The 16,839-nt window shown below is 36.9% G+C and overlaps 1 protein-coding gene across 1 annotated transcript in view; it reads left to right on the top strand.

The window, feature by feature from the left end:
* Positions 1-16,839, top strand: part of LOC121386111 (ABC transporter G family member 20-like) — a gene marked incomplete at its 5' end in the record, with an annotated part of 52,845 nt that overhangs the window by 3,422 nt on the left and 32,584 nt on the right. Inside the window, 2 exons of the mRNA XM_041516909.1 lie at positions 4,887-4,961; positions 10,358-10,477. Coding sequence (XP_041372843.1) covers positions 4,887-4,961; positions 10,358-10,477 — 195 coding nt within the window. The remainder of the gene's footprint in view (positions 1-4,886; positions 4,962-10,357; positions 10,478-16,839) is intronic.

The following is a 16,839-nucleotide window of genomic DNA, read 5'->3' on the forward strand; positions in this document are numbered from 1 at the left end:
CATCACCGTTATATCACACACATATAATATAATCAGACATTACTCATTACATAGAGGAAGCACGGCAGGCCAATTGTGTGAGTCATCACTGTTATATCACACACACATAATATAATCAGACATTACTCATTACATAGAGGAAGCACGGCAGGCCAACTGTGTGAGTCATCACCGTTATATCACACACACATAATATAATCAGACATTACTCATTACATAGAGGAAGCACGGCAGGCCAACTGTGTGAGTCATCACCGTTATATCACACACATATAATATAATCAGACATTACTCATTACATAGAGGAAGCACGGCAGGCCAGTTGTGTGAGTCATCACCGTTATATCACACACGTATAATATAATCAGACATTACTCATTACATAGAGGAAGCACGGCAGACTAACTGTGTGAGTCATGACCGTTATATCACACACACATAATATAATCAAACATTACTCATTACATAGAGGAAGCACGGCAGGCCAATTGTGTGAGTCATCACCGTTATATCACACACACATAATATAATCAGACATTACTCATTACATAGAGGAAGTGCGGCAGGCCAATTGTGTGAGTCATCACCGTTACATCACACACATATAATGTAATCAGACATTACTCATTACATAGAGGAAGCGCGGCAGGCCAACTGTGTGAGTCATCACCGTTATATCACACACACACACATATAATATAATCAGACATTACTCATTACATAGAGGAAGCACGGCAGGCCAACTGTGTGAGTCATCACCGTTATATCACACACACATAATATAATCAGACATTACTCATTACATAGAGGAAGTATGGCAGGCCAATTGTGTGAGTCATCACCGTTATATCAGACACACATAATATAATGAGACATTACTCATTACATAGAGGAAGCACGGCAGGCCAGTTGTGTGAGTCATCACTGTTATATCACACACACATAATATAATCAGACATTACTCATTACATAGAGGAAGCACGGCAGGCCAGTTGTGTGAGTCATCACCATTATATCACACACATATAATATAATCAGACATTACTCATTACATAGAGGAAGCACGGCAGGCCAATTGTGTGAGTCATCACCGTTATGTCACACACACATAATATAATCAGACATTACTCATTACATAGAGGAAGCACAGCAGACCGACTGCACATCAAGCAAATGCTTAACCATTGGGCTACATCCTTACCCCTGTGTTTGTTTTGTTGAAAGCCCTGATAATGTCTTTATTTTGCTTTGTACAGGTCGGTTTGATGCGAGACGGCCGTTCGTTGAAAGCCCTGATAATGTCTTTATTTTGCTGTGTACAGGTTGGTTTGATGCGAGACGGTCGTTTGTTGAAAGCCCTGATAATGTCTTTATTTTGCTTTGTACAGGTCGGTTTGATGCGAGACGGCCGTTCGTTGAAAGCCCTGATGATGTGTTTATTTTGCTGTGTACAGGTTGGTTTGATGCGAGACGGCCGTTCGTTGAAAGCCCTAATGATGTGTTTATTTTGCTGTGTACAGGTTAGTTTGATGCGAGACGGTCGTTTGTTGAAAGCCCTGATAATGTCTTTATTTTGCTTTGTACAGGTTGGTTTGATGCGAGACGGTCGTTTGTTGAAAGCCCTGATAATGTGTTTATTTTGCTTTGTACAGGTCGGTTTGATGCGAGACGGTCGTTTGTTGAAAGCCCTGATGATGTGTTTATTTTGCTTTGTACAGGTCGGTTTGATGCGAGACGGCCGTTCGTTGAAAGCCCTGATGATGTGTTTATTTTGCTGTGTACAGGTTGGTTTGATGCGAGACGGTCGTTTGTTGAAAGCCCTGATGATGTGTTTATTTTGCTGTGTACAGGTTGGTTTGATGCGAGACGGTCGTTTGTTGAAAGCCCTGATGATGTGTTTATTTTGCTGTGTACAGGTTGGTTTGATGCGAGACGGTCGTTTGTTGAAAGCCCTGATGATGTGTTTATTTTGCTGTGTACAGGTTGGTTTGATGCGAGACGGTCGTTTGTTGAAAGCCCTGATAATGTCTTTATTTTGCTTTGTACAGGTTGGTTTGATGCGAGACGGTCGTTTGTTGAAAGCCCTGATAATGTGTTTATTTTGCTTTGTATAGGTCGGTTTGATGCGAGACGGTCGTTTGTTGAAAGCCCTGATAATGTGTTTATTTTGCTTTGTACAGGTCGGTTTGATGCGAGACGGTCGTTTGTTGAAAGCCCTGATAATGTGTTTATTTTGCTTTGTACAGGTCGGTTTGATGCGAGACGGCCGTTCGTTGAAAGCCCTGATGATGTGTTTATTTTGCTGTGTACAGGTTGGTTTGACACGAGACGGTCGTTTGTTGAAAGCCCTGATCATGTGTTTATTTTGCTTTGTACAGGTCGGTTTGATGCGAGACGGTCGTTTGTTGAAAGCCCTGATAATGTGTTTATTTTGCTTTGTACAGGTCGGTTTGATGCGAGACGGTCGTTTGTTGAAAGCCCTGATAATGTGTTTATTTTGCTTTGTATAGGTCGGTTTGATGCGAGACGGTCGTTTGTTGAAAGCCCTGATAATGTGTTTATTTTGCTTTGTACAGGTCGGTTTGATGCGAGACGGTCGTTTGTTGAAAGCCCTGATAATGTGTTTATTTTGCTTTGTACAGGTTGGTTTGATGCGAGACGGTCGTTTGTTGAAAGCCCTGATAATGTGTTTATTTTGCTTTGTACAGGTTGGTTTGATGCGAGACGGTCGTTTGTTGAAAGCCCTGATAATGTGTTTATTTTGCTTTGTACAGGTTGGTTTGATGCGAGACGGTCGTTTGTTGAAAGCCCTGATAATGTCTTTATTTTGCTTTGTACAGGTCGGTTTGATGCGAGACGGCCGTTCGTTGAAAGCCCTGATGATGTGTTTATTTTGCTGTGTACAGGTTGGTTTGATGCGAGACGGCCGTTCGTTGAAAGCCCTGATGATGTGTTTATTTTGCTGTGTACAGGTTGGTTTGATGCGAGACGGTCGTTTGTTGAAAGCCCTGATAATGTCTTTATTTTGCTTTGTACAGGTTGGTTTGATGCGAGACGGTCGTTTGTTGAAAGCCCTGATAATGTGTTTATTTTGCTTTGTACAGGTCGGTTTGATGCGAGACGGTCGTTTGTTGAAAGCCCTGATAATGTGTTTATTTTGCTTTGTACAGGTTGGTTTGATGCGAGACGGCCGTTCGTTGAAAGCCCTGATGATGTGTTTATTTTGCTGTGTACAGGTTGGTTTGATGCGAAACGGTCGTTTGTTGAAAGCCCTGATAATGTCTTTATTTTGCTTTGTACAGGTTGGTTTGATGCGAGACGGTCGTTTGTTGAAAGCCCTGATAATGTCTTTATTTTGCTTTGTACAGGTTGGTTTGATGCGAGACGGTCGTTTGTTGAAAGCCCTGATAATGTGTTTATTTTGCTTTGTACAGGTCGGTTTGATGCGAGACGGTCGTTTGTTGAAAGCCCTGATAATGTGTTTATTTTGCTTTGTACAGGTTGGTTTGATGCGAGACGGTCGTTTGTTGAAAGCCCTGATAATGTGTTTATTTTGCTGTGTACAGGTTGGTTTGATGCGAGACGGTCGTTTGTTGAAAGCCCTGATAATGTGTTTATTTTGTTTTGTACAGGTCGGTTTGATGCGAGACGGTCGTTTGTTGAAAACCCTGATAATGTCTTTATTTTGCTTTGTACAGGTCGGTTTGATGCGAGACGGTCGTTTGTTGAAAGCCCTGATAATGTGTTTATTTTGCTTTGTACAGGTCGGTTTGATGCGAGACGGTCGTTTGTTGAAAGCCCTGATAATGTGTTTATTTTGCTGTGTACAGGTAGGTTTGACACGAGACGGTCGTTTGTTGAAAGCCCTGATCATGTGTTTATTTTGCTTTGTACAGGTCGGTTTGATGCGAGACGGTCGTTTGTTGAAAGCCCTGATAATGTGTTTATTTTGCTTTGTACAGGTTGGTTTGATGCGAGACGGTCGTTTGTTGAAAGCCCTGATAATGTGTTTATTTTGCTTTGTACAGGTTGGTTTGATGCGAGACGGTCGTTTGTTGAAAGCCCTGATAATGTGTTTATTTTGCTTTGTACAGGTTGGTTTGATGCGAGACGGTCGTTTGTTGAAAGCCCTGATGATGTGTTTATTTTGCTTTGTACAGGTTGGTTTGATGCGAGACGGTCGTTTGTTGAAAGCCCTGATAATGTGTTTATTTTGCTTTGTACAGGTTGGTTTGATGCGAGACGGTCGTTTGTTGAAAACCCTGATAATGTGTTTATTTTGCTTTGTATAGGTCGGTTTGATGCGAGACGGTCGTTTGTTGAAAGCCCTGATGATGTGTTTATTTTGCTTGGTACAGGTCGGTTTGATGCGAGACGGTCGTTTGTTGAAAGCCCTGATAATGTGTTTATTTTGCTTTGTACAGGTTGGTTTGATGCGAGACGGTCGTTTCTTGAAAGCCCTGATAATGTGTTTATTTTGCTGTGTACAGGTTGGTTTGATGCGAGACGGTCGTTTGTTGAAAGCCCTGATAATGTGTTTATTTTGCTTGGTACAGGTTGGTTTGATGCGAGACGGTCGTTTGTTGAAAACCCTGATAATGTGTTTATTTTGCTTTGTACAGGTCGGTTTGATGCGAGACGGTCGTTTGTTGAAAGCCCTGATAATGTGTTTATTTTGCTTTGTACAGGTTGGTTTGATGCGAGACGGTTGTTTGTTAATAGCCCTGATAATGTCTTTATTTTGCTTTGTACAGGTTGGTTTGATGCGAGACGGTCGTTTGTTAATAGCCCTGATAATGTGTTTATTTTGCTTTGTACAGGTTGGTTTGATGCGAGACGGTCGTTTGTTGAAAGCCCTGATAATGTGTTTATTTTACTTTGTACAGGTTGGTTTGATGCGAGACGGTCGTTTGTTGGCTGAGGATAAACCAGAGACTTTGATGCTCAAATTAAAAATAAACGTAAGACTGGTTTTAATTTATCGCATGTCTAATTTTTCAAATGTAGTTCTGTGGTTTACAAGCATAAGACGATCTTTAATTTGTCTTCACAATATAGCTCTGTGGTTTACTATCATAAGACTATATTTAATTTGTCACATGTCTTCGCAATATAGTTCTGTGGTTTACAAGCATAACACTGTTTTTAATTTGTCTAATGTTTTCGCGATATAGTTCTGTGGTTTACAACAGTAAGACTATTTTTAATTTGTCACATGTCTTCACAATAAATTCTGTGATTTACATAGTAAGACTATTTTTAGTGTATCATATGTCTTCGCAAACCACAAGCGTAAGACTATATTTAATTTGATGCATGTCTTCACAATATAGGTCTGTGGTTTACAAGCATAAGACTATTTTTAATTTATCACTTGTCTTCACAATATAGTTCTGTGGTTTATAAGCATAAGACTGTTTTTAATTTGTCACATGTCTTCGCAATATAGTTCTGTGGTTTACAAGAGTAAGACTATTTTTAATTTGTCACATGTCTTCGCAATATAGTTCTGTGGTTTACATAGTAAAAAAAAGAAAGAAATGTTTTATTTAACGACACACTCAACTTTATTATTATATGGCCACAGATTTTGAGAGGAAACCCGCTGTCGCACTACATGGTCTACTCTTTCCGATTAGCAGCAAGGGATCTTTTATTTGCGCTTTCCACAGTCAGGATAGCACAAACTATGGCCTTTGTTGAACCAGTTATGGAACACTGGTCGGTGCAAGTGGTTTACACCTACCCATTGAGCCTTGCGGAGCACTCACTCAGGGTTTGGAGTCAGTATCTGGATTAAAAATCCCATGCCTCGACTGGGATCTGAACCCAGTACCTACCAGCCTGTAGACCGATGGCCTAACCATGACGCCACTGAGGCCGGTCTTTACATAGTAAGACTATTTTTAATTTGTCACATGTCTTTGCAATATAGTTCTGTGGTTTACAAGCGTAAGACTATTTTTAATTTGTCACATGTCTTCGCAATATAGTTCTGTCGTTTACAAGCATAAGCCTGTTTTTAATTTGTAACATGTCTTCGCAATATAGTTCTGTGATTTACAAGCATAAGACTATTTTTAATTTGCACATGTCTTCGCAATTTAGTTCTGTGGTTTACAAGCATAAGACTATTTTTAATTTGTCACATGTATTCGCAATATAGTTCTGTGGTTTACAAGCATAAGACTATTTTTAATTTGTCATATGTCTTCGCAACATACATGTAGTTCTGTCGTTTACAAGTGTAAGACTATTTTTAATTTGTCACATGTCTTCGCAATATAGTTCTGTCGTTTACAAGCAGAAGACTATTTTTAATTTGTTGCATGTCTTCGCAATATAGTTCTGTCATTTACAAGCATAAGACTATTTTTAATTTGTCGCATGTCTTCGCAATTTAGTTCTGTCGTTTACAAGCATAAGACTATTTTTAATTTGTCACATGTCTTCGCAATATAGTTCTGTCGTTTACAAGCAGAAGACTATTTTTAATTTGTTGCATGTCTTCGCAATATAGTTCTGTCGTTTACAAGCATAAGATTCAATTTTTAATTTGTCACAAGTATTTGCAATATAGTCTGTCATTTACAAGCATAAGACTATTTTTAATTTGTCACATGTCTTCGCAATTTAGTTCTGTCGTTTACAAGCATAAGACTATTTTTAATTTGTCACATGTCTTCGCAATATAGTTCTGTCGTTTACAAGCATAACACTATTTTTAATTTGTCACATTTCTTCGCAATATAGTTCTGTCGTTTACAAGCAGAAGACTATTTTTAATTTGTTACACATCTTCGCAATATAGTTCTGTCGTTTACAAGCATAAGATTCTATTTTTAACTTGTCACAAGTATTCGCAATATTGTTTTGTCGTTTACAAGCATAAGACTATTTTTAATTTGTCACATGTCTTCGCAATATAGTTCTGTGATTTACAAGCATAAGACTATTTTTAATTTGCACATGTCTTCGCAATATAGTTCTGTGGTTTACAAGCATAAGATTCTATTTTTAATTTGTCACACGTATTTGCAATATTGTTTTGTCATTTACAAGCATAAGACTATTTTTAATTTGTTACATGTCTTCGCAATTTAGTTCTGTCGTTTACAAGCTTAAGACTATTTTTAATTTGTCACATGTCTTCGCAATATAGTTCTGTCGTTTACAAGCAGAAGACTAATTTTAATTTGTTGCATGTCTTTGCAATATAGTTTACAAGCATAAGATTCTATTTTTAATTTGTCACAAGTATTCGCAATATAGTTCTGTGATTTACAAGCATAAGACTATTTTTAATTTGCACATGTCTTCGCAATATAGTTCTGTGGTTTACAAGCATAAGACTATTTTTAATTTGTCACAAGTATTCGCAATTTAGTTCTGTCATTTACAAGCATAAGACTATTTTTAATTTGTCACGTCTTCGCAATATAGTTCTGTCGTTTACAAGCATAAGACTGTTTTTAATTTGTCACATGTCTTCACAGTATAGTTCTGTCGTTTACAAGCAGAAGACTATTTTTAATTTGTTGCATGTCTTCGCAATATAGTTCTGTCGTTTACAAGCATAAGATTCTATTTTTAATTTGTCACACGTATTCGCAATATTGTTTTGTCGTTTACAAGCATAAGACTATTTATTTGTCACATGTCTTCGCAATATAGTTCTGTGGTTTACAAATGTTTTCATCTTCTTCTTCTGCATTCAAGCTGTAGTTGATCATGCTTGATTGGAGTCCGGTTGTGGAGATAAAAAACGCTGTCTCTGTCAAGTCTTCTTTGGAACCCAAAAGCTTGACAACCAGTGTTGCTCCGTTCGGCCAGTGCTTTATCCTGGCTTCATCGTAGAGGGGGCAGAATTGCAGGATGTGCTCTGGGGACTGTGGTCCTGTTTGACATGGTCATTCATCAGTGTCTGCCAGTTTCAGGCGGTATATATGGGATCTGAGATGGCAGTGACCGGTTCTCAGCCTGAAAATGGTTGTCTCTTGGTATCTCTCCAGATGATGGATTGGATCCTTGGTTTTAATTTGTCACATATGTCTTCCCAATATGGTTCTGTGGTTTGAGCACTCGTCTGATATGTATGTTGTTTACTCTTTTTTTTAGTCCCCTACCAGTCCAACCAGAGGGGACTATAAGTTTTCAGGGTAAAAATGTAATGTCATTTGATTTTTTGTTTCTTTGCCTTTGATGGGTAAAAAAAATAGATTATCGTCGGTTAAACGGATACTTTTTGGTATTTATGGTATGGCATTGTCCGTCCGTCCGTCCGTACGTCTTTTAACTTTTTCTTGTCTGGACCATATCTTGCAGACAGTGTGTCGCATACTATTACTAAGTCACTGTGACCTACTTTTTACGGTCTACTGCACATAACAGTAAATCCTTGTCCGGACCACATCTTGCATACAGATGCATACAGGACCATCGAACCTCACATGTAGGAACAACTTGGGATGGTGGTGTGACACATTCTATTACTAGGTCACTGACCTACTTTTCACGGTCTACTGCACATAACAGTAAAACCTTGTTCGGACCATATCTTGCATACAGATGCATACAGGACCATCAAACCACATGTAGGAACAACTTGGGATGGTGGTTGGTCCAAACTGTTCATCCATCCCATTGCAAACATTTCACATAATTAGACTTGAATCATACCCGTAACATATTCATTAATATAGATATATTTTCTATCAAACTCCTGATGGGCGTATATCATGTACCTCACTGGTACTCTTGTTAATAATGGTAAATATCAAATGGGTTTATGACATTGATGGCTCATTTTTGGTTTTTAATAATGGTAAATATCAAATGGGTTTATGACATGGATATTATGTGTAAGTTATAGGATAATTTTCTTTTCTTCTTTTTCTTTCAAATTTAACTTTAATAAAAACTGACCAATTGCTAATTCATTTAGAAAATGTTCACTTGTGTTAAATGAACCTAGATGATGATGTAACGTCAACTTTTTCTTCTTTTAAATATTTATTTTCCCCAGTCCATTCTGACCATGTCAAGGTTGGGGAGCCTTGAATTCATGGCCTTCCATCAAAGTAATATAATTTATATACAAGTACATATATCTAATTTGTTGTATAGTAATGTTATACAGTCATATATAACAATTTGATACATAAATGCATTTGTAATGTTTCTGTATAAATTAAAGATTGGTAAAAAACAAAAACAAATTGCTATGACGCATATAATGGAAAGGACTGGGAAATATAGGAGAAGAAGAAAGAAGATATAATAATTAAAACACATAATAATAAATTGATAAATAAATAAATAAGCAAACAAACAAACAAAACAAAACAAAACAAAATAAACAAATAAAATAAATAAATACATGGGGTGTGTGTGTAAATCTATACTAGCGCGAAACGAAAAAGACCTGGAATTCGAACAAGCTATTGTTAGGAAATACGTTTTAGTCAAAGAGATTAAAAATTCAGTCCATTGTTGATTAAAAATTTCGTAACTGCAATTCTTATATAAAATAAATCTTTCTATTTCAAACTTGTTTCGCAAAATGTTTTTAACTCCATTGATATTTTAAAAAAAATTCTGTACTTTCATACAGTAGATATAATATTAAATGTTGATAATCAACCAATTTACAAAGTTACTATTTTCGTTATTGATCATACCAAACATAACAATATCTTTACTAAAAATAATGGTGTATGTTGTAACGTTTCACATGAAGCTTTGCAGAAGTCGCAAGCATTAGAATCCACGTAATGTATCATATACAAAAATGTATTAGTAGTTAAGATTCGGTGTACTATTCTATACTGAAACCATGATAATGTTGTGTCTTTTAAACATCGAAAAGGAATAACATAATACTTTTCCCATTTCTTTGTATCATACATGTATGTATCCTTCATTTGCATATATCAATTGTGCTTTTGGAATGACAGTTTGTGAATTTAACATATCATACATATGTTTACAACCACTTTTGTCTTTTAATAAATGTTTTATCTTAAACGGAAAAACAGGATTTTTAAGACTTGTGAAAGTGTCATCGTTTATGTTTTCTAATTTGTTTATAAATGATTTAACAGTATTTGTTATTGACGCATATTCCAAGAAATTTGTATTTATATGATATTTTGTTATAAACTGTTACTATGTTAAAACATCACCTAGCTTGTTTTCGTTTAATAAATCATTAATAAATGTGATACCATTATTGATATAATGTTTGTATATAAATGGTTTGTTACCTATACATATTTTGCTGTTATTCCAGATATTAATACTTAATATATCATCCACACTTTGTGGGTTTTGAACTTTTTGTAACGTCATCTTGCAGAGCCTGGAGTTGGTGTTTTTACACCTGTGTCACCGAGACCAACAGGTGCGTGAGACCGAGCGGAACTCGCAGGACGTCATGTTTCAGGACTCTGTCCAGGACTCTTCCTTTCAACCCACTGTGAGTACGCTATCGCATTGCCAGACTCTTTGGGAGTCATCCAGCCAGTACTCCACAACTGGTGTAACAAAGGCCGTGGTATGTACTACCCTGGTTGTGGGATAGTACATATAAGAGATCCCTTGCTGCTAATTGAAAAGAGTAGGCCATGAAGTGGCGACAGCAGGATTCCTCTCTCAATATCTGTGTGGTCCTTAACCATATGTCTGATGCCATATAACCGTAAATAAAATGTGTTGAGTAAAACATTTCCTTCTTTCCATCCTTTGGGAGTCAAAATTGGCAGACATTCTAGCCCGAGTACTCTGCCGGTAAAAGACTTAGACGGATATTTGGACAGTTATTAACACACTCTAACCGCCAGAGACCAAGTTAATTAAAGTCTGCACAAACAGTAGTCAAAGATTCTCGGTCCAATACAACAACAATCCTATGTTTGACGTCAAAAACCTTTACATCGATCGTTTTCAAGCTCCCTCATAAAGAAATCCTAACATATTAATCACTAATACACACACTACAGGAAGAAACCCATCAGGAAATACATATTTAACCAAAACATTATTAAAAGTGGGTGCTGTCGGGTTTCTTCATGTAGTGTGTATATTAGAGATTAATATGTGAATTGTTTTTTATCAGGGAGCTCGAAAATGATCAATGTAAAGGTATTTATTGTCAAACATAGGATTGTTGTTATACATGTATTAATTAGAGCTGGAATCTTTAACAACTGTTTGGTAGGTAGTGATTGTGGAGCATTTATATAGATTGGTCTCTGATGGTTAGAGAGTGTTGATAACTTTACAAATGGCTGCCTAACTCGGGCTAGCTGACATCCCTGCCAGATATTCGGTATGGTAAGCTATAAATTCTGTCAGACCGATTCAAAATCTACCAGACCAAACACGATTGACTCAAACCAATGTAAGGATTTAAACGTAAAATAATTGCCTGTCTGATGGGATGACAGGAACAAAATATCCCAGTTTGTGGTCATGTTGACCGGCAAAGTCTGTTTGTGACGCAGTGTTTCGACCCCTGCTCGTAGCATAGTTACCTAACTCACAAGTGACTGAATTCTGAATGGATATAGGTGCGTTAATACAGTTTAAGCTAAAAAAAAAAAAAAAAAAAAAATAGAGCTTGAAATTGAGACCAATGAAGAAAAGTAATTTAATTCCAACAGTAAGGATTTGTTTAAAGTTAAAGTTTGTTTTGTTTAACGACACCAGTAGAGCACATTGATTTAGTAATCATCGGCTATTGGATGTCAAACAGTTGTTAATTTTGAGATATAAGGTGTATACTACCAAATCAAATCCCATAGACGACAATAGTAACACATGTGGTTAAAACTCCTACATGCAGCATATCGATCGACATAAATGCCACAGATATAAATACTACCACCCCTCACCCTTAAAGTGAATCAGAAAAAAATGGGGGTTAAACTGCTCATTTCTGAGATAACGGGTAGCGTCTACATGTATATGACTATCCCTACTTCCGCACAAAATTCGAGTACTTTTTTTCACAGGTACCCCATGTTTCAAGAAAAGGCTACTTGATACAGTGGTACCAGATGAAATAAAATTGCACACATTTTTTGCCCAGATGAAACTATTTTTTTTTTACAACCAACACACTCAGTTATTTGTTTTAGTACTACCTATACTGATAACATACATTTTCAAAAAGTGTCCAGCTATGTGTTTTTATGATAACCAGGGTCTGGTGTACTCTGACATAAACTGACAACCTCACTGAAACTGTTGTTTCTATAGTGCAACCTAATATAATATACACCTCATAAGGCATATGTATATTGCATATAGTTTTGTAATATGTCATATTAAACAATAAACTGTTTTTAAATAAAACTCCTGAAGATATTTACAGTCAGTTGGGTGTGTGTACTCAGGTATATATGTAGAGACAACAAAGATAGTCAGAGTACCTTTACTCTTAAAGTATTCAATTAAAACACATGCACTTGATTGATCCCTAAATTATGAAGACCGTAACAAAGAAATATCAGTATTAAAAAAATACACTGTCTGAGGAAGGAAACACAAACATGACTGTACCTGTATGAAGTAATGACTTAATGTCCTGAACATTAGTGTTGGGAGAAAATCCTGTATGCTGGGTGTGGGTGTCTTCAAGTTACCAGGTGTGGGAATTTCAAATCCATCGGCCATGCTGATGTTTATAATGGACCATCAAAACTATTGGCAGCCACCAATATTCCTGACTATATTTTATTTATAGCCTACAGTAGTTGGAGGTTTTAATATTTGTGATATCTGGAATTATTATCCAGCTTTCACATATATATTTTTTTATTAATTACTGAAAAAATCCCTATTTTAAAGGACATAATTATCCAAACATCTATTTTCTTGCATTATTTTCTAACCTAACAATAAAATAAATTATCATCTTACTCCAAGGCATATAATCAAAGCTGAAAAAATTTGTTCTGAATCTATTATAAACTTAAAATGCTCTTCATGAGAGAAACTAAGTGATTATTTAAAAAAAAAAATTGATCTGCAGATCTAAAGATATGTTTAACAAGCTTATTATTATGAATAAATAAAAACAGAAGGCACAATAGTGACAGCAAATTTAATTATGTCTTTGGTAAAGTTTTGCTTCAAATTTACTTACAATTTTGCATGAAACTACAAATTTGTCTAAAATATAACTTAGCACCCTATAAATATGTCAAAATGACAATAAAATTAAAGGTTTTTTTTTACAAATTTGAGTTTTCAGAATTTCATATGTGAAGAATTAATGGAAATTATAGACATTAACCCACTATTAGCAAATTGTTTTTTAATATAAAAATAAATTGCTATTAAAATCTAAGTTCAGGTTGCCTAGATATATTACCATATTTAAGAGCAGTTGTATATGGCAAGTCAAATAACATGTAAAATGAAATTATTCAAATCTTTACAGTATGAATTATAGGCCAAAACAAACTTTTCCTCAGTGCTAACTTTGATTCAAACTCCATTCAGAGCCATGTACAGTGATTATTGTCAAGGTCAAGGTCATTGTCAACTTGTATGGTCGAGTAATGGCTAATTAATCAACCAGGGCCCCGTTCCACGAACGAATGGTAGCTAAGGTTAATTGTAGTGATTTAAGGCGAGTTTTACAACTGGCACCGTAAACTTTACAGCCGTTCCACAAAGCAACTTTATGGTAGTCGTAAGTGCTCCTTTAATTATTAATATATTCTTTGCAAAGAAGTGCTAATTAGTTAAATAATAAATTGTTTACCGACTTTTCGGAACATGTTGGATGTATTCATTGGCATGGGAAAAACATGAAGTAACTGTGTCAATTTATTCGGTAAGCGATAATTGCCGAATGCATAAGACATGAGAGTTATCTCCCTTATTTTCGTGTGAAGGTCGTTAGGCCTAGACTGTTTTTCATCCATCACAGAGTTTCATAAAAGGTATTTGGTATATATTAGATCCATTTTTACACAAAGAGTTAGTATCCTTCTTCGAAAAATATCAAATCATCATCTAACTGCCATTTGACATCTACGTTAGTGGCTTACAACTGCCTCGTACCAATTGTAAATTTTCACTATAACTTACGACAATAGTAAGTTACGCCGTATCGTGGAACGGGCTGACGATCGTAGAAAAAAATTAAGGTCTCGATGGTAGGTATTTACGACAATAGTAGGGCTAAGATCGCTTCGTGGAACAGGGCCCAGTATAGTTAAATTAAGCAAAATGACAAAATCCAATCTTTTTTATTATGCACTGAAGATGTGCTATACTACCAAATAAAATCCCATAGACGACAATAGTAACATATGTGGCTAAAACTCCTACCTGCAGCGTATCAATAGACTAAAATGCCACGGATATAAATACTACCACCCGTCACCCTTAAAGTGAATCAGAAAAAAATGGGGGTCAAGCTGCTCATTTCTGATTAAAACGGGTAGCATCTACAGGGCCAGATTTAGACCTTGGGGAGCCCGGGACAGGGACCTGGGGCACTTCAGGTTCGGGGGCCCCTCAACATAGAAATTAAAATACATGACAAATAAAAAAAAAATTACTATTTTTTTAATTTTTTTTATTTTTTATAAAGGTAGTCCTTAGTTTGGGAGGCCCGTCTGGCAAGGGGGCCCAAGGCAATTGCCCCCTTTGCCCCTTTATAAATCTGGCACTGAGCCTCTATGACTATGCTAGTTCTGCACAAAATTCGAGTACTTCGAGTACAGGTACCCCATACATGTTTAAAGCACAAGGCTACTTGATACAGTGGTACCAGAGGAAATAAAATTGCATACATTTTTTGCTTAGTTGAAACTATTTGGTTTTTTTTACAACCATCACACTCACATTTATCACCAATCACAGGACTTGTGGTGTTCAAGGAAGGAAATGTTTTATTTAACGACACACTCAACACCTTTCATTTACGGTTATATGGTTAAGGACTGCACATATATTGAGAGAGGAAACCTGCTGTCGTCACTTCATGGGCTACTGTTTCAATTTGCAGCAAGGGATCTTTTATATGCACCATCCCATAGACAGGATAGCACATACCACGGCCTTTGATATACCAGTCATGGTGCACTGGCTGGAGCAAGAAATAACCCAATGGGCCCACTGACGGGGATCGATCCCAAACCGACCGCGCATCAAGTGAGCTCTTTACCAGTGGGTTATGTGTCACCCCTGTGGTGTTCACTTCTGTATTGCTGCACCTCGAACTTTGACCCAGCCGGAAGTTATTTGGTTTAGTACTACCTATAGTCTTAGAGAGGAAACCTACTACATTTTTCCATTAGTAGCAAGGGATCTTTTATATGCACCATCTCATAGACATGACAGCACATACCACTGTCTTTGATATACCAGTCATGGTACACTTACCAATGGGCCCACCGATGGGAATCGATCCCAAACCGACTGTGCATCAGGCAGGTGCTTTACCACTGGGCTATGTCCTGCCCCTTGAATTGGTTAAAGATTACTTGAAAAAGGGGTCAGATGAAACACCGAAATGGACCGAAATGGACTGACGAAACACTGACAGGGACTGAAATGGATCGAAAAGGACCGAAATGGACCAAAACTGACCAAAATGGACCGACATGGGACCAAAACGGACAGAAATGGGACAGAAACAGACCGAAATGCGACTGAAGACGAACCGAAACAGATCAAAATGGACCATAAAGAACTGAAATGGGCCAAAATAACACTGAAATGAGACTTTAAAAATCATAACAGAGTTGATAGTACAGCTTAACTTTTACCCAGAAGTGTAATTCTATACTATGCAATTACTTTATTGTAGTACATTAATATTATGCAAACAATTAACATTGTATATCTTAGATTGCATATTTCAGAAGTTTTGACAGCTGTAAGTGACACGTACGCACACAGTAAATACACACAATAGACATGAATTTAGGTATTGGTAGGACATGTGTTGAAGCCCAAAATGTCCCAACTGCCCAAGATTTTCCATTTCCATGTATGTAAAACGTGTATTTTATGTATTTGACAGAAGGAAAAAGCAAGGCATTAATACAAAGATTCACACAGACAAACACATACAATCAACATACAGACAGGAACATGTGATATTGCTAAAATATCTTCAAGACATCGCTAAAAATGTCAGATTATGTCAGGAAGCCTTATTTATCATGGTCATCTGTGATAGAAATTCTGAATACACTACATGAACAGTTTGTGATAGGGCCCACTGGCATAACCATCATATTTAAGCACTATTATATAAAACGAACTTGACGTTTTCTGATCTCTTTGATGGTGATTTAAAAACAAAACAAAATAATATTTATCTTGCTAGGTGTACCCGACAGTTGAAAACTATTAGATTTGGTTCTGTAACTTATACTATGTAACAACTAGCGTCGGTGATATAAAGAAGATCATTGCAGCCATTAAAACACCAAAAAATACCACATACAAGTTTGAAAGGAAGCTTAAACCCTTTGTGAACAGAGAGAGAGAGAGCGAGAGACAGAGAGACAGACCGACACAGAGAGAGACACAGAGAGAGACACAGACAGACAGAAAAGAAGGAAGGAAATGTTTTATTTAACGATACACTCAACACATTTTATTTACGGGTATATGGCATCAGACATATGGTTAAGGACCACACAGATATTGAGAGAGGAAACCTGCTGTCGCCACTTCATGGGCTACTCTTTTCGATTAGCAGCAAGTGATCTTTTGTATGCACCATCCCATAGACAGGATAGCACATACCACGGCCTTTGATATATCAGTCGTGGTGCACTGGCTGGAGTGAGAAATAGCCCAATG

This window comes from Gigantopelta aegis, chromosome 12, assembly GCF_016097555.1.
Source record: "Gigantopelta aegis isolate Gae_Host chromosome 12, Gae_host_genome, whole genome shotgun sequence".
Classification (NCBI taxonomy): Eukaryota; Metazoa; Mollusca; class Gastropoda; order Neomphalida; family Peltospiridae; genus Gigantopelta; species Gigantopelta aegis.